The sequence below is a fragment of the Nicotiana tabacum genome, chromosome 15, assembly GCF_000715075.1.
Source record: "Nicotiana tabacum cultivar K326 chromosome 15, ASM71507v2, whole genome shotgun sequence".
Lineage (NCBI taxonomy): Eukaryota > Viridiplantae > Streptophyta > Magnoliopsida > Solanales > Solanaceae > Nicotiana > Nicotiana tabacum.
This window is the reverse complement of record NC_134094.1, coordinates 122,654,482-122,675,888: the sequence shown is the minus strand read 5'-3', so window position 1 is coordinate 122,675,888 and position 21,407 is coordinate 122,654,482. Positions and strand designations below refer to the sequence as shown.

General features: G+C 33.3%; 2 protein-coding genes across 3 annotated transcripts; both read left to right on the top strand.

The window, feature by feature from the left end:
* The first annotated feature begins 245 nt into the window (after positions 1 to 245).
* Positions 246 to 9,601, top strand: LOC107803328 (uncharacterized). 2 transcript variants are annotated; one of them, XM_016627022.2, is made up of 7 exons: positions 246 to 657; positions 4,005 to 4,524; positions 4,657 to 4,813; positions 5,145 to 5,189; positions 5,376 to 5,538; positions 6,335 to 6,705; positions 8,710 to 9,601. In XM_016627022.2, the coding sequence occupies exons 1-7, from the start codon at positions 466 to 468 to the stop codon at positions 9,026 to 9,028; spliced, it is 1,767 nt and encodes a 588-aa protein (XP_016482508.1). In that variant the 5' UTR covers positions 246 to 465; the 3' UTR covers positions 9,029 to 9,601. The 2 variants fall into 2 exon arrangements, with proteins under 2 accessions (XP_016482508.1, XP_016482519.1); XM_016627033.2 differs by having other exon boundaries at positions 329 to 657; positions 4,404 to 4,524.
* A 5,507-nt stretch (positions 9,602 to 15,108) lies between these two features.
* Positions 15,109 to 17,301, top strand: LOC107815189 (ethylene-responsive transcription factor ERF113-like). The gene is made up of 2 exons (XM_016640714.1): positions 15,109 to 15,619; positions 16,301 to 17,301. Exons 1-2 carry the CDS (start codon positions 15,448 to 15,450, stop codon positions 16,951 to 16,953), a joined length of 825 nt encoding a protein of 274 aa, XP_016496200.1. The 5' UTR covers positions 15,109 to 15,447; the 3' UTR covers positions 16,954 to 17,301.
* Positions 17,302 to 21,407: the final 4,106 nt, after the last annotated feature.

The following is a 21,407-nucleotide window of genomic DNA, read 5'->3' as shown; positions in this document are numbered from 1 at the left end:
TGTTTGTAAGCTCCTATTGCAATCTACTGTGTAAGTTTCTTGTAAGTTGTTATTGTACCAGTTATACATAATCTTATATAGGAGTAATATTTATTTATAACGGAGTATCGAAATAGTGGAAAATAAATATATTTACGACGAAATCCAATTTGAATAAGGTTTTTCAGAAACTTATTTACAATTGATCACTAAATGGACGTCATAATATATTTATAACAATTTCTTATTTTTGAGACATTGATTACATATCTGTATTAGCAGTAAAACATTTACACCTACTAAATAAAAATCATAATTTACCCATGGAAGAAGAAAAAATACACCACGCACCTAGATAAACATCCACCTTGAACTTGTCGAACCAGAAGTCGGTCGGACGACGGTAGACGGTAAGAAGAAGACGGCAGTATTATCGTCACCGCCGCCAATATACTTTAAACAAAGAGGAAACAAGTTTTGAAAAAAATGAATACACCTCCTCCGGTTCTGAAAAAGCCCAAGATTGAAACCGAAGAAGAAAAAGTCAATTCAAATTCACATGGAGGAATGGAAGAAGAAAACAGAAAGGAGCAAGAGGAAGCACTTGTAGCTCTCATTGAACACCGAACTAAAGAAGTGGAACATCTTCGCCAACGCCTTTCCTATTATACTTCTCAGGTACTTTTATTTATACTCTTATATTGATTCTGAATGATTTTATTAGTTGTCTTATGTAGTTCATTGATCCGGCGGATCCTGAATTTTAACTCAGTTATTTCATTAAATGAAAATGCAATTGTTTCTACTTCGTGATAGTCAGCGTGAACTTATTATATATACGCATACTTCTCTATAGCATGCTATTCGAGCTAGCTAATCCAACCGGTGACTCTACCCGCTCAGATACCGTGTATGTTTTTAAGAAATTCACTAAATAAGTACAAGTAATTGATTGCGGACCCAGTAAATCAAATGAATTGTGGTAGAATACCGAACTTGAATCCATAAAGTTTAAATCCTGGATCCATCTTAGTTACCCACAGGCAGAAACACTAACGATTGAGGTTAGACATATGTGAAGAAAATTCATTGGAACTTCGGTTTTGAGATTGTCATTCTAGCCCTTCAACGTTTGGCTACTCCCTTGGAAACACACACAGATAGACATATAGAGTTTGAAATTGATTAACTGTATAATATAGTTCAAATCAAGAGCAGTGGGATCAGTAGCACCAGCTGCAGCACTGCTACATCTGGCTCTGCTGATCGGTACAAAGCTTCAAGAGAGGGTGTAAAACTTGTACCTTTAGTTTTTTTTTAAAAAAAGTTAAATACTTCCCATAGCAGCCAATTGAATTTTCATTAAATTTTTTTATTTGCAAATAAATGTGTGTTGATAAAACACCTGAATCGGAGGTAAAGTTGCCTTTTTTTGGTTCGGAATATTGGCGATGTTAACGAGCTGGGTTTTAGGACGATTGGTTCATTTAGGTTTCTTGATTCCTACTGATTTCTCGATTTCGAGTTTTTGGATTATTTATCGGATTGCATTTGTGATCTGATATTAAGCATCCGTCCTTACCATAATTTTTAATTTTTTGGAGTGTGCAACATGACAATTTCGATAAGGTGGTAATTGTGGTAAAAAGCTAGTTGCTGTTTTTGCGTTTCTGTTTGTCAATTTTCTTTTGGGGTTAATATGACATGCTAGTACACTCATTAGTTGGATGTTTAGTATTTCCTTGGTAACTAGTGGTTCAGTAAAATAGGTCCAACAGTGAGATACTATTTTTTGCAAACTGTGGAAACTTTCCCAACATTTTACCTTAGTTCCCTGTTATAAGGACTTTTGAGGATGAAGAATCGAGGTAATGTTTGGTGGTAATCAGATGTAACAGTCGCTACAACGCTTGAACAGATGAAATGTAGCACGGTTCATGTCGGTAAAATTATGTGAACCAATGCACCTTTAAGGCAAATGGTGGCATTTGAGGATGTCAATTGGAAAATGAGCTGGCTGTAACGGTGGTGGCATGCCCAACAGTCTTGCTGGCAAAGATACATGAATTTGAATTTTGGGGTCTTTGTTTTTCTCTCCCCTTTTCTGGCAGTTGTAAGTTTCCTTCTTGATGAGAAGATCCATGATGCCACTTTCATACTGCTACCTTATAGTATACACATTGACATACATATTTAAACATGGAATTTAATAAATAAAGTGTAAAAAGCTTTTATTTATCTAGTGCATGCGAGAGACACATCTAGAAGCTAAAGTTATTGGACTTCGGAATTGCTTTTAGAGCGATTTATATACCTGCATACTTTCTTGTAATTACCTCTCAACTTACGCTGGCTAGCATTTAATTCACCAAAGGACGTGCGTTGAATGTTGACTGCAACCTAGGGAATGACTTACCTTTTATTCTGGAGTCATTCTCTTAATTTTCGGAGCATTAATGACATCCCCCATCTTTACCTTCTTTTAACTTTTATTGTTTGTTGAAGCGCAAAGAGAAAGTTTAAAGCTCGTACCTTTCTTTTTTTCTTGATGCTAAATACTTCCATAGCAGCTTATTGGATCTTCATTATGGCTTATTTGCAAATAAATTCTGTGTCAAATCCAGTCTGTTGGAGGTTCAGAGAGTTACCATTTCTTTTCTTGGTCGCTGATAGGAATGTCATTGGCTGGACTGTTGGAAGACTTGGACCATTTGGCTTGATTGTATTCCCGCTAATTTCTCAAATCTGTTTGCATTGCATTTATTATCTGATTTTAGGAATCCTTGCTTACCATAGTTTTCAAGTGGACAAGTTAACCTTGTGAGAAACATGGAAATTCTGCTAAGGTAGAATGCGTATCCTCAGCAAGGACTGTAATTAGGGTAAAAAATAACTGTTGTGTTTGTTTATCTTCTTTCCTTTTGGGGGTAATACAAACTGTTGATGTAACACTCGATGTTTTGTCTTCCCATTGATAACAAGTATTCACCGGTAAAGATTGGTGCAATTGCTAGATGATATATTTAGAAAACCTTAATACTGTCCATTCTCTTCCTTTTAGTTCCCAAGTTCAAGTAGATAATAGGAGAGAATTAAGGCAACATTTAGTGGCTGTCAGATATAGTAGTTTCCTCAACTTTGTTAAAAATGTCAATATTAGGATATTGTAAGTACGCAATAATATGTACCTTGTAAGTATGGGAAAGGTTTGAGATCCCTGTAGGCTGTAATTGTGTAATTAGGTATAGGAATTACTTTCTTTTCCTTTTTGTTTTTTGAATTTCTTGTAAAACTATTTAAATTTCAGCATGCTTGAGGGGATAATTGCAATTCATTCCCAAATCTCTTCTTTCTTCTGTCTTTACAAACTTCTTGACCCCACCCCCACCCCAAAAGAAAAGGCAGTGTCCTCAACTTTAAGTTGATGTCAGTAGTAAACATGTGACCTTGCACCTTTGAGACTAATGGTGTCATTTTGAGGATTTCTATTGGAATATGAGCTGGCTGTTTTGAATACTATAGTCTTTATGTGTGCAGTAACTGCGGTGGCATATGTAACAACTGTGTTGATTCTTTATACACGAATGTCACATTCTGGGGTCTTTGTTCTTTCACTCCTGTTTTTGGCAGTTGCATGCTTCCTTCTGGCTGAGAAGGAGGCAGCATACCTTTTTCCTACTGTTTGCTTACATGCATTGATACACATATCTAAGCATAGATTGGATGAGTGAAAAGCTTTCAGTTATCTTTTTCCTGTAGCAAGAGAGATCCATCTTGGCGCTAAAGTTATTATAGTGCAACAGAATTGCTTGTATATTAGCAGTTCATTTTCCTATTTAATTTGATGCAGTTCACTGAAGCATCAAATTCAGCATGATCTATCGAATGTTAGCTGCAACTTGGAGATGATTTACATTTCTATAGTTACAGGAATAGATTTTTTGTTTCTTTAAAGAGTTGTTCTTGTACTTTTTGGGAGCAAAATTGACATCCCCATTTTCTCCTCCATTGGATGAATTGTATAGTTCGATCAAGCAGAGAAGAGGCTAGAGGAGACACAGCTGAAATTAGCTCGTCTTCGGGGACGAGAGAACATAGCAACATCCACAAGCTCCCGTGGGAATGGGACGAGTCCAGTGACAGCCAAAAGAAGATCCCCAAGTCCCATCCAGATAAATGAGGGCTCTTCTCATAGCTTGTCTGAAACTAAACCACAACGTAGCCAGGACAACAATACACCGTTTAGGAAGTCTCCAGCGCCAGATCGAAAAATGGCAAGTCCTTTCCAGAAAAATGAATATACTTCTCGCAGTGTGCCCCAGGCGAAACCACCACTTGTCATTCCCGATGTGAAACCAAGAGTATCTCAACCTTTGAAGTTGATAGAATCTTGTCCTAAAATCTCAAGTGGTTCTGATTCGCAGGCTGGTGGATCAGGGTTTGCTCATGGTACTAGTATGGCAAGGTTAAAAGAAGATAAAAGTCAGAGAACACCTGAGAAGGAAGCTTCTGAAATTCAGTCTAAAGGAACAAAAAGGAAGTTCGGTAATATTGTAGTTATATCATGCCTTTTGTTAGTTATATTTGATCACTGCTATTAGCATGTTGCATGAAAGCCTTTTGGATGGAGGTTACGAAATGACGAGTATATTTCTCATGTTTGCTTTTTAAATACAGAGCAGAAAGAGCATAAAGAGTTGATACCGTTGATAAGTAGCTGCTCTTCAGCAAGCATGATACGCTGCCAGACATCCTGTGTCGTATCTAGTCAACACAAGAGAAAGCTGAGAACAATTATCTCAAGTCCTACAAATAATGAACTTTTTGCAAGCAGGTATGACAGTGCTTAAGAGTCTGTGAATTTCAGGCATTCATGCTAAATGACAATTTTGATTATCGATGCATTTCATTTCTTGCTTCTAGAGTTGTCACTGATTTGGGAACTCTTGCTGCTATCTATTAATTTGTGAAGTTGCTAGCTGATGTTTTTTCTTTGACGTGAATGTCCACTGCACTTCATTTCTCTTGACTAAGGCGCAGTGTAGTCACGTATTTTATTCTTTCCATGGCATCTTTGAGCATCTGGCATAGAATGTAACAAATGGGTTTTGCATATAGCTTCATTTAATCCTGAATGATAATTTAGGTTGCCCTTGAATATGCAGTGCATTGGATGGGATTATCAACCTATGGCAGATACATGGCAGAGGGTATGTTAAAAGTTTGAAAAGTCAACTTCCTTAGCCATATCCGTATCGCTTTCATTTGTGAGCGTGAGACTATATTTTTGAAGGCAAAAGCCTACTTCAGGCAGCAATAACTTTTAAATGCTGTTTTTTTTTTTTTTTTTTTGTGTTCTGATGATTTAAATTACCTTCTTTTTTTTGGATAATCAGGTCAACTGTTAATCGTCTTAGTTCCACTGATTGCCTTTCATCCAAGCAAAGGAGATGGCCAGAAGATGTAGCCTGGCACCCAGAAGGAAATAGTCTTTTTTCGGTTTATAGTGCTGATGGTGGGGATTCTCAAATTTCAATCTTGAATCTTAAAGGAAAAGAGGTACAGGTTTAAGTCTGAGATAAACTCCAGAGAAATTATATGGCAAAGCTCATAGGATAGTAAAAATACCTATTTGATGAAACAGCATGGGTACATGTCTGTGGCATGTGCTAAGTCCTTTACATTGAGTTGCATTATGATTTCATTATAGCAGAAGCCCAGATATATTAATCCACTTTCACTTCCTGACTTTATGCATAGAACTGTCTATGCAAAGGTTTGTTGTAGTGGTTGAATAGATAAATGAACATATGAGACCCAGATCATAGGTATTTCTGATGGAGAGCCGTAGGGGAAGGATGAGGAAGTCCTTTGATTTCTTGAGTAATGGTCCTTAAACTGATAAGTTAAAGTACTTACATTTTTCTTTGGAGCTGTAAAAGAGGATTAAAGTACTTGTATTGTTACTTGTTCTCTTATTATGTTCTTGTCCGTAATATTCTGTACACATGAAAGTACCTCCGATGACGATTAATTGTAAATTTATATGGACCTAATGATCCTATGAGGTCAGTATCTTTTTTCCTTTTTCATTTTCTTCAGTTAACCGGGATATTAGAGGCTTCAGATAACCATTGTACTCATAGGTTCTCCTTGACCAAACTAAACCAAGGTCTATTAGCTATCCTGTCTCCTCCACTAAAAATTAATCTCTCATTACAAACATCTTTTTCCAGCTTCTGAAGTTGTTTGAGGCTTAAGTATGTCGTATTTCATAGCACACCAGGCATCCTATCGCATCAAATATTACTTTGATTTTATTCTTGTTATGTTCTCATGTGCTTTGTATCAACAGAAAACGCGTGTAAGTTTCCTGGAGGAAAAGCCTCATGTTAAAGGGATAATCAACAACATAATGTTCATGCCGTGGGAAGATGTATATTTCGTTACTGGTGGTAGTGATCATGCAGCTGTCCTGTGGAGCAATGTAGATGGAGAAAATTCGTGGAAGCCTAAAGCATTGCATAGAAGTTTTCATTCTTCTGCCGTGATGGGTGTTGCCGGTTTGCAGCATAAGAAAGTTGTGATGTCTGCTGGAGCGGACAAGCGGATCATTGGATTTGATTTGCTAGCTCAAAGAGCAGAATACAAGCATCAAATTGAAAATAAATGCATGAGTGTTCTACCTAATCCGTGTGACTTCAATCTCTTTATGGTTCAGACAGGGTAAAGTTTACGATGCAGTCTTTCTATGTTCTTTAGGTGCACTTTTACATGCTATTGATTCCTAGCTATGTTCCCAGTTCTTTCTCTTGCAAAAGTCCATCTTTTCTTATAATGTTGCAATTACTTTTATTTGGAATAATGTGCACTCTGCAAAAACATTTATTCTCGCAAGGAATACAATACCTAAAGACTTCCTCAGAATCTCTCATAAACTCTATTGAGTTATTCCTTAATTACTTAAATAAGATATTGCACTTATGAACAGCTAAGTTGCTCCGACATGGCAGATTAGGTGTCGCACCCGTGTCGACACGATACTAGTATGTGTGTGGGTATTGGATCCGTACTGGATCTGGTCAAACAATTTTGGGTACTTTGACCACGACAGGCGGAAAAATTCAAGACGAGATACATTTGATTCCCGAAATCAGAACTAAAACTAGGGTAAATTTGAAGAAAATAGTATACATTATCTAGGAAATCAATCTTTTACTTATCTACAACTTGAGAATAAAAAAGAAATCCACACTTTACAAGTTATACGTAAGTATTCCACTAAATTTCTCATAATTTAGAGATACTTTTATATTTTTATTTTTTAAAATTATTCTTAGCTGGATCCCCGCACCCGTATCCGTACTAGGATCCATATTCCCGAATCTTAGAATTTACATCTCGAAGGATCCGACCTATAGATCCGCACCCGTGTCCGAGCAACTTAGATGAACAACAATGATTTGGTTATTATTTATAGAAGTATCTAGTATAGTACTTGGTTGTGTTTCGTGCCAATCACAACTTGCTTGGGATCGAGGTGTAATAGTAGTAGTAGTTGTTGTACTTTTTTTGGTTGTTTTGGGTCTTAGGAAAAGTGTGTAATTTGAGATCCTCACTGCATTGTGCCCGAAATCGTTGAAGGAATGTAAGTTCCAATGCCAACGAGTTTTATATCTCTGAATTATAGGGGAAAATTTTCCATCCGGTGCTAATGCCGAGACTTGAAATAAATATAAGAACCAGGGATTCTCTTTTTGCTGCAAAGCTGATCTAGTAAGCATAGAAATGTGACATGCTTCTGGCTTTGATCTTGTCATGTGAATGTGCATGCTCATATTTAAACGTTTGAAGTTTTCTAGTGCTAGAACCAAATTAAATAGCACCATTTTATTCTTTATCTGTTTATTTTTGACAGTTCCCCAATTTGTAATGAATATTAAGAATCAATCCAGAAAAAGCTCAATATCGTAGCCTTGACAGTTATATGGTTCTTCAATCTCTGGGGTTGAAGGGACAGTTGATAGAATGAAGGAGGTCATGGTAATCTATGTGGATGATCCTATCATCTTTGTGGCGGAGTTGCAATCTTTTAGTTGAAGCAGGATCAAATGCTAAACCATCATTCGGATGGATTCTATGTAAAGCGAGGTTAAAATGGGATACTATGAACTAAATCAAGAGCCAGATTCTTCTGGAATGAAAGTGGTGTGAGGAGAATTTTGTGTAATTAAGATAGAGGCGAAGGAAGATATATTGGCTTTTTGTTGGATGCTTCAAACATCTTAGACAAACTCTTTATCTTAGACCTATTGGTGCAAAGGCTTTTGTTGAATTCTGGCATTTAATATGGACCCATAATTAGTCAAGAGAATCAGGACAAATTGATCAAAACCATGATCATCCCAGATTGCTTTAGGAATGCTAGGAAGACACTCCTCCGAAAAGCAGGGGGAGATTGGCCTTCTTGGGACAAAACATAGTGGCCTTAGTGCAGGTTCTCTAGGTTCATCCCTTCATTGCGATGATTTCTTTTTTCCTTTGTTTTTTTTTTCCAAAATGTAAGTACCGTTCCTTTTTAATCTTGAATTCTTGATTAGCTTTTTTTATCATATTAGTCCATTATCTTATAACAGGTAGAAGCTTATCACAAATGTGTCTTTTGAGGCAATTACTTGCATTCTCTCATCTTGCTTAATCTAATTCTATTAGTGCATGCTTTTAATGCAGGACTATAGAGAGGCAGCTTCGCTTATTTGATTTTAGATTGAGGCAGACAGAGGTTCAAGCCTTTGGGTGGAAGCAAGAAAGTAGTGACTCGCAGTCAGCTCTTATAAACCAGGCTTGGTCGCCTGATGGCTTGTACATAACATCAGGATCGGTTGATCCAGTCATCCACATTTTTGACATAAGGTACAATTCACACAAACCTTCTCAGTCCATTAAAGCCCATCAAAAGCGAGTCTTCAAAGCTGTTTGGCATCATGCAATCCCACTCCTTATTTCTATATCTTCTGATTTGAACATTGGATTGCACAAAATCATTTGAGGTGCTAGAGAAGCCGTACAGTTCCCAATTATTTCTCCCCTCTTTGTTCCCATATGTCGGGGAATTTTGTCACTGAGAAGCTTACGTCTCAATGCCTTAGACCAAAAGAAACTCATGGGCATGATCTATGATATGGAAAGACGCTTATGAGAGGAAACCGGATGGGAAATGCTAATGAGTATCAGCTTTTGCTCTTGGCCTAATTCTGCGTTCAGGCAGCTGAAACAGTTTTTGAGTTTGATTGGATCTCGAAGCACTACTGCTGCTTGCACAATTTCACTCGTTCCAACGTCTCTCGTAGCACATAGGCATGTCTTTAATAGACTCCCAAAGTTTTGAACTTCATAAAGTGTCTTTAGTGCTACATTTCCCTTGTCAAAGTCAAGATGTTCCGTGTGATGTTTTAGCAAAGGAATAGAGAGAGTATAATGGCTATCATGTAGCTGCCATTCTATCCTTGGTCTACACATCACTGTGCTAATATTTCTGAGACTCCTATTTTAAGGATGCATTTTCGCATACCTAAATTGTTCATTCCTCGGTTCTGAATCTGAGGGGTATTCTGATAGTCAAGTTTTCTTCCATACTTATTTTCTGCTACTACTGATCAGTTCAAACAAAACGGGCGCTGCTTTTTATTTGCAAAGTTTGGAAAATAATTTTCTTGATTGCACTTTAGGATTAGTAAAAATTAGACTTTCAAAGTAGAACTGAAAATTGTCAAATGAAAAGTGGAGTTAATTCCCCTGTTAGAGATAATTGGCTTAAAAAGAGACCATAACGTTAGTACCTTAGGAAGCTGGTACGTAAAACTGAAACATGTTTATTCAAGTTAATTATAAGTTAACTATAGATAAGTTCTATAATAAGTACTAGTAAGAGTTAATCTGCTATAAATGATCAAGTAAATTACTATCGAAAGATATGTAATAATACTTATACGATCTAAAAAGATCGTACTAGTAAGAGTTAATCTGCTATAAATAAACTCTTTTTCTAAAAAGACTTGATCAACAGCAGAGTAAAGACAGGGTACTGTTTTGACCCAAAAAATGAAATGATGTACCGAGTTTTTATGCAATCAACTTGGTAGTACCTGGATAGTTTTAAAATTAAAACTGTTTTTATATTCAAATGTACATCATTAGTTTAAAGATTATTTTCCATGCGTGAGTTGGGCACATGTTACTTCCAATGAGAAGAAAGATTTTAAGGTATCATTGTTATCTTTTGTAACAAAAGTTGGAAGAAATTTATTTAGCCAAAAATTAAAATGGATTAGAAAGTAGACGTTAGGCCCTCTTCCATCACTAGGGCTTGGTGACGCAAAAGCAAGAAAAAACACGGTATAAATGTTCTTAAAATAATAACCGAACTTATATATATATATATATATATATATATATATATATATATATATATATATATATATATTATATACTATACTAGTATACTATATGTAAATAATTTCAACCGCGGGCTAAAAGTGATATTTGTACAAAATAATAAAATAAATTCGACATACAAAGGGAGGATCTGAAAACTATTTTCTCCTATTTCTTCTTTTTCTTTTTCTTTTTTACTCATTAACTTGTTTACTTTACTCGGTTGATATAGTAATATATAACTTTATGTTCTTATTCAAAATCAATTTTCTTGAACCATAAAACTGCAATTCCACCACCAAAGGATGTGGTGCAGTGGATGTGGTTGTTCCTTCCTTAATCAGAGGTCTCGAGTTCGAGCCCTGGGTATGGAAAAATTCTTGGTATGGAGCATTACCTCTCGAATAGGGCCCTACCCGGCGCGAATTCGGAATAGTCGGGCTCCAATGCGGGTACCGAACACCGGGTCGGAAACCAAAAAAACTGTAATTTCAGCTATCTTATAGCCTGTTTGGCCAAGCTGCAAAAATCATCTTATTTTGAGAAGCGCTTTTTCTCAAAAATGTTTTTCTCAAAAGTATTTTGGTGAGAAACAGTTTGTGTTTGACTAATTAATTGAAAAGCACTTATGAGTAGCAATTAGTGTTTGACCAAGCTTTTAAAAGCTGCTTCTAAATATATTTTTCTCAAAAGTGCTTTTCAAAATAGTTGGAGAGAAGCTACTTTTTTCTGCTTCTCCAAAACTGCTTCTGCTTCTCCTCAAAAGCAATTTTTTTTCTTCCAAAAGTTTGGCCAAATATTTCAATTTTGAAATAAAAGTACCTTTTTGAAAAAAAAAGAAGAACTTCTACGTTTGAAGAAGCTTAGAGCCCGTTTGGCCAAGCTTTTAAAAACTGCTTATTTTGGAAAAGTACTTTTTTCCAGAAGTGCTTTATCCAAAAGTACTTCTGAAAAAAAATAATTTGTGTTTGGCCAATTCATTTAAGAAGTACTTTTTACAACATTTGGTAAACAAATTGTGTTTGGCCGATCTTTCTAAAAAGTACTTTTGAGTGTCAAATTACCAAAAAGGATAGTATCAAGGTCTTATAATTATTTTAAAGAGAAAAATGAACTTAAATATTTATCGTAAAAGACTTTTATTATGTTTTATTTTATTTTATTAAAATATAAAATATAAAGTAAACATACATAGTAAAGATTTAAATTAATATAACATATATAATTATACCAAAGCATATAATATTATCTAGTATAATTACTTATTGTTTACATGATGATTTGAATAATCAAAATACATCATTCAGTATGAATTAGAAGTCTATTCCACAAATTACTATGTATTGATAATCAACCATGAAATAATAAGCAAAGTCACTCACACATGATAACAATTCTCAATAATTTCATCTTTAATTCTATCACACAACGCCTCTATATTAGTAGAAGACTTGCCTTGCATTTCTAATGGAATACCAGAAGGCCCATCTCCTTCCTCAATATCTACAGTATTGTCTTCATTAGCATAATAGTTGAATTCCTTATCGGTAGAAGAATTTCGTCGGATAAAATTTTGTATAACTATGGTAGCCATAACAAGATAATTTTGAGTGTCAAACTTGAAATATGGCATTAAGCGTAAAATAGAAATAATTTTAAATATATAAAAAATTATTATTTTCGTAAAAAAATAACAGTTAAGTATGTTTAAATTCAAATTCAAAAAGAGTAACTAATTATTAACAACACAATGCATAATTTAATTTTTTTTTAATTTAAATTCAAAAAAAAACTAATTATTACCTAACCTAACTAACTTTGTCTTGAATTGCCAAGTGGCCTATTGCGAGGCTGCCATTTGGCTTAGTGTGGAGGCTTTTTCTTCTTTTTAAAAAACTATATAGATTATGCGATGCAATTATAAATTTATTATCTATTTGTAGGTAATTTTCACAAATTAGATTTGATAACAGTTTTAAAGATCAGTAATTAATAGCCTATACGAGAAGAAATTATAAATAATTATTTGTAAGAAGAAAATTGATAATCCAAAGAAGGATGTAGATAATTTGTTTTAGTGTAAGAAAAGATGAAGATAATTTGGAAAGTTACAAGATATTACACAAAGAAAAAATCAAAAAATAAAAATAGTCAATAAATTTTTTGAAAAGTTACAATATGATTCATGTATATGAAATCTTTAAATCTAAAAGAATGGCAAAACCTAGAAACAGAAAAAAAAAAACTTAAATCAATAAGGAATAATTTGGAAAATATAAATTTATAGTGAGGATAGTTTTGTCTTGAATAAATTAATTTTCTGTTTCCGCTTTTGCTTTTTGGAAGAAGCTATAATTTTCTGCTTCTTCCCAAAAGTCTGCTTCTGCTGCTGGCCAAAAGTACTCTCCGTCTTGGCCAAACAACTTTAATTTTTTAAAAAGTATTTTTTTGAGGAAAATAGTACTTGGCCAAACAGGCTCTTAGCCAAACAAACTATTAACCATGAAGAAGAAAGTGTATACTTTGTTTTATCTTTCCAATTTCAAGATAGATTTCAACATTAATATTTTTAAATAATCACATGTACTTTATTTGTTCAATGACATGATGATTAAGAATTTAGGATATATGCTAATCATTTCCAGTAAGTTAGCATTTACCTCGAACTCGAACTAGGGGTGTACAAAGAAAATCGATAAATCTCACCAACCCGACAATCGGAATCAAACTAAGAAAAAACAAACAAACTATGGTTTGGTTTGATTTGGTTTGGTGTTGGAAAAAAACCCTGGCCATAATTGGTTTGGTTTGATTTTAACTAAAGAAAGTCAAACCGAAACCAAACCAATCCGACATTACATATATAGAAATTTTAGATATATTTAATATAAAAATATACTTATTGTGATGTAATTTATAAATATTTTTTAAAATTTTTCATAATTTTATCTTTTAAGATATTATTTCAAGGTTGGACTTAGAACTTTTGAATGTTCCAATAAGTTTTATAGCCATTAATATTAGTAACTCAGATAATGCTAACAAAAGCCCAAACCAAAATCAAATCAATACTAATGCTTACAAAAGACATTCAATTCAATACTACGAACGACAATGTATTGAATATCTGTTTTTTGTTTTGCAAAAATTTAGATAAAAATGCATAACCTATTTTTTTTCTTTAGCCTTTAGTCATGTAATTAATACTCCCTTATTAGTTTACTTATTTTAGCATGACTTAGTACTTTTACATTATGTTTATTTTTATTATAGCTTTTTAATTAGCAATATGTATATTACATAATTTTATTGTCTTTATTGTTGAATATTTTAGGATAATGCCATGACACATCTCATATTTTGTATTATTTTCTTAGAAAATACCTTATATAGTTGTATCTTACTAGGATTAAAGAAATATTTTGAGCACAAGTTATATATTTTGTGCTTCGAAGATTTTACCGAAAAAACTCGAATAACCCGAAAACCCGAGAAAACCGAGATTGAAAAAATCGAATTTTATTGGCCGATTTGGTTTGGTCTTTAGATTTAATAACCAGACACAATTGGTTTAATTTAGTAATTATAAAATCAACCCGACCTATGTACACCCCTACCTCAAACAAGTGAACATCATCTTCATATACGATATTGGTTTATAATTAACATGTTTTTCTTTAAGAATATCCCCATTTTTTTCTGCTCTTTCTCATTATAAACTACAGTTGAATAAAACTTCAAGACGTAGGTTATTCAAGTGGACAAATGGATTGCATACTATATATTTATAATATTAGAATCTACAATGTATAGTTGCCTTCCAAAATAATAGCCGAAAAACGTATAATTTTTGTATATTAATATTTAATATACAAATATATATATATATATATATATATATATATATATATATATATATATTTGTATATTTGACTAGTAATTATGTTTGTTCGGCTGACAAGTCAAATATGTTAAAATAGGATAAAAAAGATAAATGTGAATGATTGCTTGAAAGTAAAAAGCGGACTTCGTTATCTTGATTAATTAATTACAATAAAACTTTGAAAACTGGAACTTCATTTGATTTCTTTTCGTTTCTTCCATCATTAATACTATATTTCATTTGACTGTTAGCATATACATAATCTATCAATAGATCTATCAATATGAACCTGATCCCATACTATTGATCAACGAATGAGTGCTATACCAAAATACTTTAATAATAGGAGAAGAGATTGAAGAACAACATCAATAATAACATGCCACCTATGATTCCACAACATGGGTTTGGGAGGGTGAGATGTATGCAATATTTATTCCTACCTTACGTGAGATAGAGAGGTTGTTTCTGATAGGCTCTCGGCCGAAAAAAATTATTTTCAAAACAAGTACGAAAAATACCAGAGTAAAAAGCTAAGATAAAAATACTAGAAGAAAAAAAGTATTAATATAAAATATAGTAAACATAACCAAAGTAGAGGTAATAGAATTAAAAAAAAAATGAAAATAATAATAATAATAATAATAATAATAGATAAGGACAAGAGATTAAAGTAGCAGAAAAATGTACCATCCAAAATTAGTAAAAAAGCCAGCCGTAACCAAAAAGTATGAGCCACATATATTCTTTCCACGCTTAGCAAATAAGAGTTCCCATTAGTATAAATAGTTTGAGTAGTAAACCCTAGCATTTCCTTCCTCTTTATTCTCTTCTTCATATCCATATATACTTCTTCTTGCACCTTGGTCTTACATTTACTCCATGTCCTTTCTCTTCATAGCAACTACAAACTCGTAGTTTTCTTTCGATCTAACGATTCAGTATCTGAAACCAACTGATTCGTCTGCTGCTTTAAATTAACAATATCTAAAGATATTACAAAGGTAGCAATCGTGGATCGAAGGTATGGGAAGAGGCCCTTTTCAGCCAATGAATCGGAGGAGAAAGTGGATTACACGAATACTACAACTACTAATACAAATGAAGAAGAACCTATTTTCCCTTTCTACTCAGCTCGATCTCAACATGACATGTCTGCTATGGTTTCTGTTCTTTCTCAAGTTATTGGCAACACTAATAATAATAATAATACTACCAATATTTCTTCGGTTAATTCGTCCGTGCATGGAATTAATCCATTAACCCTACCTCAATCAACTGGTGCGAATCTGCAAAACCAATCTCAGTCCATCCAAGAACAAGGTATTACATCATATTATTATATATATTTGAGCCCCCTTTTTTCTTTAATTAATTAAAGAACATATCTTTCCATCCTTGTTATGATCGATCTTCACTAACAAAATAAAATAAAGGGATTATCGTATGGCTTATTATGTGATATATTTTGTACTTGCATTTTTTTTCCTTAAGCGTTGTAGATGGTCTGTGTGACAATAATTAATCTAAGTAATCTTAATTTTATTCTTATCTAAGTTGTTAAACTTGTTTTTCATTGCTTATTTATATATTAGAACAAAAATATTCTTCACACATAGGTATCTACCTTCTCAGCTAAAACAACCTTAGTTGATCTCCTAGTTTCCTTAAGTACTCCTAGTTCAATGAAAGAAATATAAAAAAAAAATGAAAAAGAGAGAGGAAAAACTCGTTTATAGTCACTTGATTTTTCTATAGAATACAAAAGTCAACAAATATTATCAGGATTCTATTTTTAACAACTCCATGGTTTCTTTTTCTTTTTTATTAAATTATGTGATCAACATTCTTGTTATATATGGATTTATCTTATATCCAACGGTCAATGCGTAAATAACTTTTATACCATCAATACAATTTAACGTGTTTTTGGTAGTTGCTTAATTACCTTATATTTCATGTTACTAGTTGATTATGAATAATTAGTTATATGTGTATGAAAAGGAAATCAGCAGAGAAAACGGCATTATAGAGGAGTAAGACAAAGACCATGGGGAAAATGGGCAGCCGAAATACGTGACCCAAAAAAAGCTGCTAGAGTTTGGCTTGGAACTTTTGACACTGCTGAAGCTGCAGCACTTGCTTATGATGAGGCTGCACTTAAATTCAAAGGCAATAAAGCTAAACTCAATTTCCCTGAAAGAGTTCAAGGCAAAACTGAATTTAGTTTTCTCACCAATACTACACAAGAGTTTGGCATAGTTGGTCAGCAATTTTCAGCTACTAGCTCCAATAATAATAATAATAATCACAATATTAATCTCCCTTATTTTCAGCCTAATTATTTGTCTCAAGAACATTTTCCTAATGTGCATCACTACGCACAGTTGCTTCGTGATGGAAATAATTTTGAGATGAATTTTGGGGTTTCGCCAAATTTTTATCAACCAATATCAGAAGGTTTTGTTTCGGAATCGCTACCGAATACATCATTGGCATTACAACAAGGAACATCTCATGAGCAGGAACAAGAAGTTGGTTATAATCAGAAAGAAGAAGATTTTCTGAGATTTCCATTTCATTTTGGGAATTCTAATTCAAGTGCTGGACCTAATACTGGTGAAAGTAATTGGGAGGATTTTGAACGTAGAAAGTAATTTCTTGCTATGTACTTAAGGTGCAACGACTTTCGTGCAGCTGCTACACTCTTCATTAAGAGGATGTTCGTTATAATTAAGTTTGTAATGAGTAATCAAGGTTCTTTGGTTTGTCAGAAATAACCTCTGTATCTCTGACAAGATAAGGCCGTAAGGGTAGGGTCTACGTACACGCACCTTCACAAACTCCAATTGTGGGATTTTTCACCGGGTATGTTGTTGTTGTTTATTGTGTTTGTGTAAAATGCGATTTTTTCCCTCGCTTTTCTTTCACTGAATTGTAACTTTTGGAAGGTTTGTTTACTCTTATGAACCTAGCTATGAAAAATTGTCGTGTGATTTTCTACGTTTAAAGTTTCCATTTGTTTCACTTCATATTTCTCCCAAACTTCAATCAAGTATTTTATTGAGGGTTGAAGTTTCAAGACAATATAAAGATTTTTTCACCATCAGGTAAAATTGATCGATAACAATAAGTAATCCTTTCTATACGATACAATAACCTGATAAAATTTTTACACTTTCAATATATATATATAACTTGAATCTTATTTAGTTATGTCTCAATTTCAGATTAACTGCTCAAGGTTACATTAATTTTTCTGCATCTCTTAGTTATATATGTTGATATTCCTTAAATGATGCAATTGGTATGGTAATTGCGTAGCTGAAGTTAGTAGGCAGTTTCGTTAGCCTCTTTTGCATGGCAACGTAAGAGGTACCCGCAAGATTTATAGGTAGGGACTAAGCTATCGCTTCCATTCACTTGAAACACGTGTGTAATATTTAAGTTCATGGACCCCTATTTATGCTTTTCTTGTAAGTTAATGGCGTTATATTTTTATTTAATCTCAAATAAAAGGTCTATAAAAGAATTTAATCTATTCAGTGAAACTCTATATCCTCTAGGAATATCATTCTGAAGAAATAATATATTATGACTCTTAATTTGCTAAGTGTTTCATTGAAGACTTGAAAAAGTCTCTTTATTAATAAGGTCACAAGCAGGCTAGTTTCGGCTATATTACAAGATTTTTATATACCAAAAAATAGAGCCTATATCCACTTTGGTAATTATATTATTTCAAAAAGGATTTGAGGTATATACACTGATAGGATAATATACTTCTGACATTATCAATGTATTTTAATCTACTATAGCAGGTTATTACTTATCATTATTCTAGATTATCAATTAATAGTAGCTAGTAATAAGTTAGTATATGGTATTACCTTTTAAATTGCCTGATATACAAATATTTATTACAGTGTCAGAATATACATAACTTAAAGCTCTTCCAAATATTTTCATTAACTAGGATCGTATGCAGGGGCGGATCTATGTAGTGGAGAGGGGGTGCCACGCCACCCGGACGCTTGAGTAAAATTTAATGTATATAGTGTTATTTCACATAATAAAATGGATATAAGTAAAGGGTGCAACAATAGTAACAATGTGACGGTAGTTGCCAGTGGTCAAAGCTCCAGTTTTCTGGACTTTCGCCCGGGATCGAAATTCATTTTGTACTTGGTTCCATTTTCATTTTCTAGATCTCCAAAGTTTTGTTTGAATATACAACAACAACCCAGTATAACACCCTCGGCTCCCTCTCTCCAAGAACTCCCCACCTTACTCTTGGGGTGACTCGAACTCACAACCTCTTGATTGAAAGTGTAGGGTACTCACCACTAGATCAACCCACTTTTATTTGAATATAATTTTAATTATTTTCCTTTGTTATTCATCTAGTATTATTTTTTTCTTGATATCAAATTGGACCAAATATTTTTAGTGTGGTGATTGCGTATTTATTTATGTACCAAAATTTTATAAGCCGTATCGAATTAATTCAAGATAGATCGAACCGAACCGAGAGATTCAAAATATAGTGAATCGACCAAACATCACTCTTTTTCAATATCCTTGACTGGTAGTAGCTTCGCATTAAAATTTAAATTGAACCGTACCCGCAACCATGAAATTTTGGACCCGTCTGTGAATTCATATGATTAAATCTCATGAGTCTGGTACATTCCAAACAATAATTATGATCTCGTGATATCTCTGGTAAATCTTATTGTCAAAAGTGAGATTTCATCCTTCTTTTTTCCGCTGATATATGGTACGACGTTTCAAAAGATCCAAAAAGAATGAAAGAAAGGGAGAAAAAAAAAAGGGATTAACATGAACGGCAAGAAAATGACGCTTAAGTAATGCTACTTTTATAAGATTCGAATCCTGTGATTGAAAATGATGGGAAAATTTTATGAATTAAACTACCGAAAGATCCATTGGCTATTAATGTGAATGTTTTTGTTATATGTATGCACGTTCTAATTACAAATTGAACCATGAGAGACTAGGTTTATATTTTAATTAAAAGATAAAAAATGCTAAGTAATTTCTTTTTATTTGTTTAAATATAAATTAGTGGAGAGCTGGCCTATAATGTTAGTGAGAGATTATAGGTATGTAATTAATTAGTTGAGATGTGAATAAATTGGTCCGAATATTATCCTTATCGAAAGACAGGAGAAAGACAAAGAGTTACAACTATAGCCGATTAAATTTGTTCAATTCAATTTATATAATTGAATTGACGAATCGAATGAAATGGCTACCTAAAATGTTTTTTTGGTCAATCTAATCGTTCAAGTAAGACTGACAAAGACCAAATTAAAGTGGTTGGTGAGATCAAATTAAGAGCGAAATCGTCAACCGGTATATAGCTTATAAATTACAATTAAGTCACTAAAACCAAAAGAATTCTCCCTTTTACTAATTCTACTAAAGAGTATACAGAATTAACTTCAATTATAGGTTAACGCTAGCTATTTTCAACTTTTATACGCGGATAATAGAAAGAATTTGTTACTTAAAATTAAAGCAGAGTAGCTAGAGATAACTACTGTTTATAATGGTGATCTACAGAAAGCACGATAACTAATTATATAAGTAAAGAATTTTTATACCATCAGATTATTTTTACTTGTTGTAGTACTAGTATGTATCTTATCTTATTTTCATGACTATAAATTTTAAAATAGCTTATCTGTAGATATCCTTTAGGTAACCGGTACAACTGAGACCGTATATATAAACTAAAACTCTTTAATAAAATCTCTAGTATAAAATTTTATACTATTGATTGATGTAACTACTAAAATCCAAGCTAAAAGCGGCTCATTAGTGATGCTAATACCGACTCCATATAGTTATAGACTTATAGGAAATTAATCACTTTCTTCAGGAAATCAATTAGCTAGTATGTAGAGAACTAGCTATAAGTGTAATTAAAGCCATCAGCCTTAAACGGCGCATAGGCCTGGGAGCCTTAAAATAATAATAATAATAATAATAAAATTTAATTTATATACAGTACAAATAAATATTATTAATATAATTTAACATATTATATCAAATTGGAAATTTTATATTTCTCTAAGTTAATAATTTTATCTGCAATGGCCCTATAGACACATATGTATCAGTTTTGAAATGACGTGAGTGCGTAAAAGTTAAATCTAATAATAAACTAAGACATGTTTCTTCACCTATGATCTATCAGCTGCTTTTGTCAAAAAGATAAACAAAGAATATAATATATAACGCACGCCCAGTACTCTCTTTTTTGTTTTTTATAATATAGAAAAACAAGAAATTAAAGAAAAAGCATGCATATACTTCCCTTTGTTGAGAAGCTAGTTCCGAACTCGACTTTTGACATATCTAAAGTTTGAAAAATGAAAAGATCATTTTGCATGGAAACGTGCATGAATGTTAATCATTCCCCAATCTTTGTTTGAAACATAGTGAACATATATCTATATTTTAAGTGCAAAAGAAAATACTAGCAAATTCAAAACTTGTGTTCTTATCACTGTTTACCCGAAAAATTGGACAGAGTTAAATTTGTATATGGTTTTAAGGATACGTGATATAACTTGATACAAATTGCAGAGTGAAATAGAAATATATATATTCTTTGACAGATGGAATGAAATATAAGACAGAGAAAAAGGAAATGTTGATGAACAAGGCAAAGTAAATGGGCCCAAAAGTGTTAATCTCTCTGAAGTTGTCCTTTTTTTACCCTCCCCCTTATGCTCACAAGAATTTCCCCCTTTATAGTAGATGGATCCTACTTTATCTATATAAAAAATATATAGTGGAGAACCCATGATGAATTATCTTTTCCTCGATTTCTGCCAAGATTCTCTCCCCTAGTGCGGTTGCAACGACTCTTGTCTGTGAGCTCGATACCGATTCGAGCTCGGTATTGGATCGAACTCTCGGCCTTGGTTCGAGCTCGACTCTAACTCGGAGTCTAAATATTTGGGGTGAGTGTTGGTCGGTCTATGCATCTTCGATAATCTCCGCTTCGCCTCGTAGTTCGATTTGGATATGAGCTCGATAATGATACCGAGCTTGTCGTTGATTGGTCTTAGAGTTT

Excerpts from the sequence above, each read along its gene's own strand:
- LOC107815189 (XM_016640714.1), top strand. The coding sequence starts at position 15,448 with ATGTCTGCTATGGTTTCTGTTCTTTCTCAAGTTATTGGCAACACTAAT. Across the intron at positions 15,620-16,300 it reads TCAGTCCATCCAAGAACAAG|GAAATCAGCAGAGAAAACGG; the intron begins GTATTACATCAT and ends GTGTATGAAAAG.
- LOC107803328 (XM_016627022.2), top strand. The coding sequence starts at position 466 with ATGAATACACCTCCTCCGGTTCTGAAAAAGCCCAAGATTGAAACCGAA. Across the intron at positions 658-4,004 it reads TTTCCTATTATACTTCTCAG|TTCGATCAAGCAGAGAAGAG; the intron begins GTACTTTTATTT and ends TGAATTGTATAG. Across the intron at positions 6,706-8,709 it reads CTCTTTATGGTTCAGACAGG|GACTATAGAGAGGCAGCTTC; the intron begins GTAAAGTTTACG and ends CTTTTAATGCAG.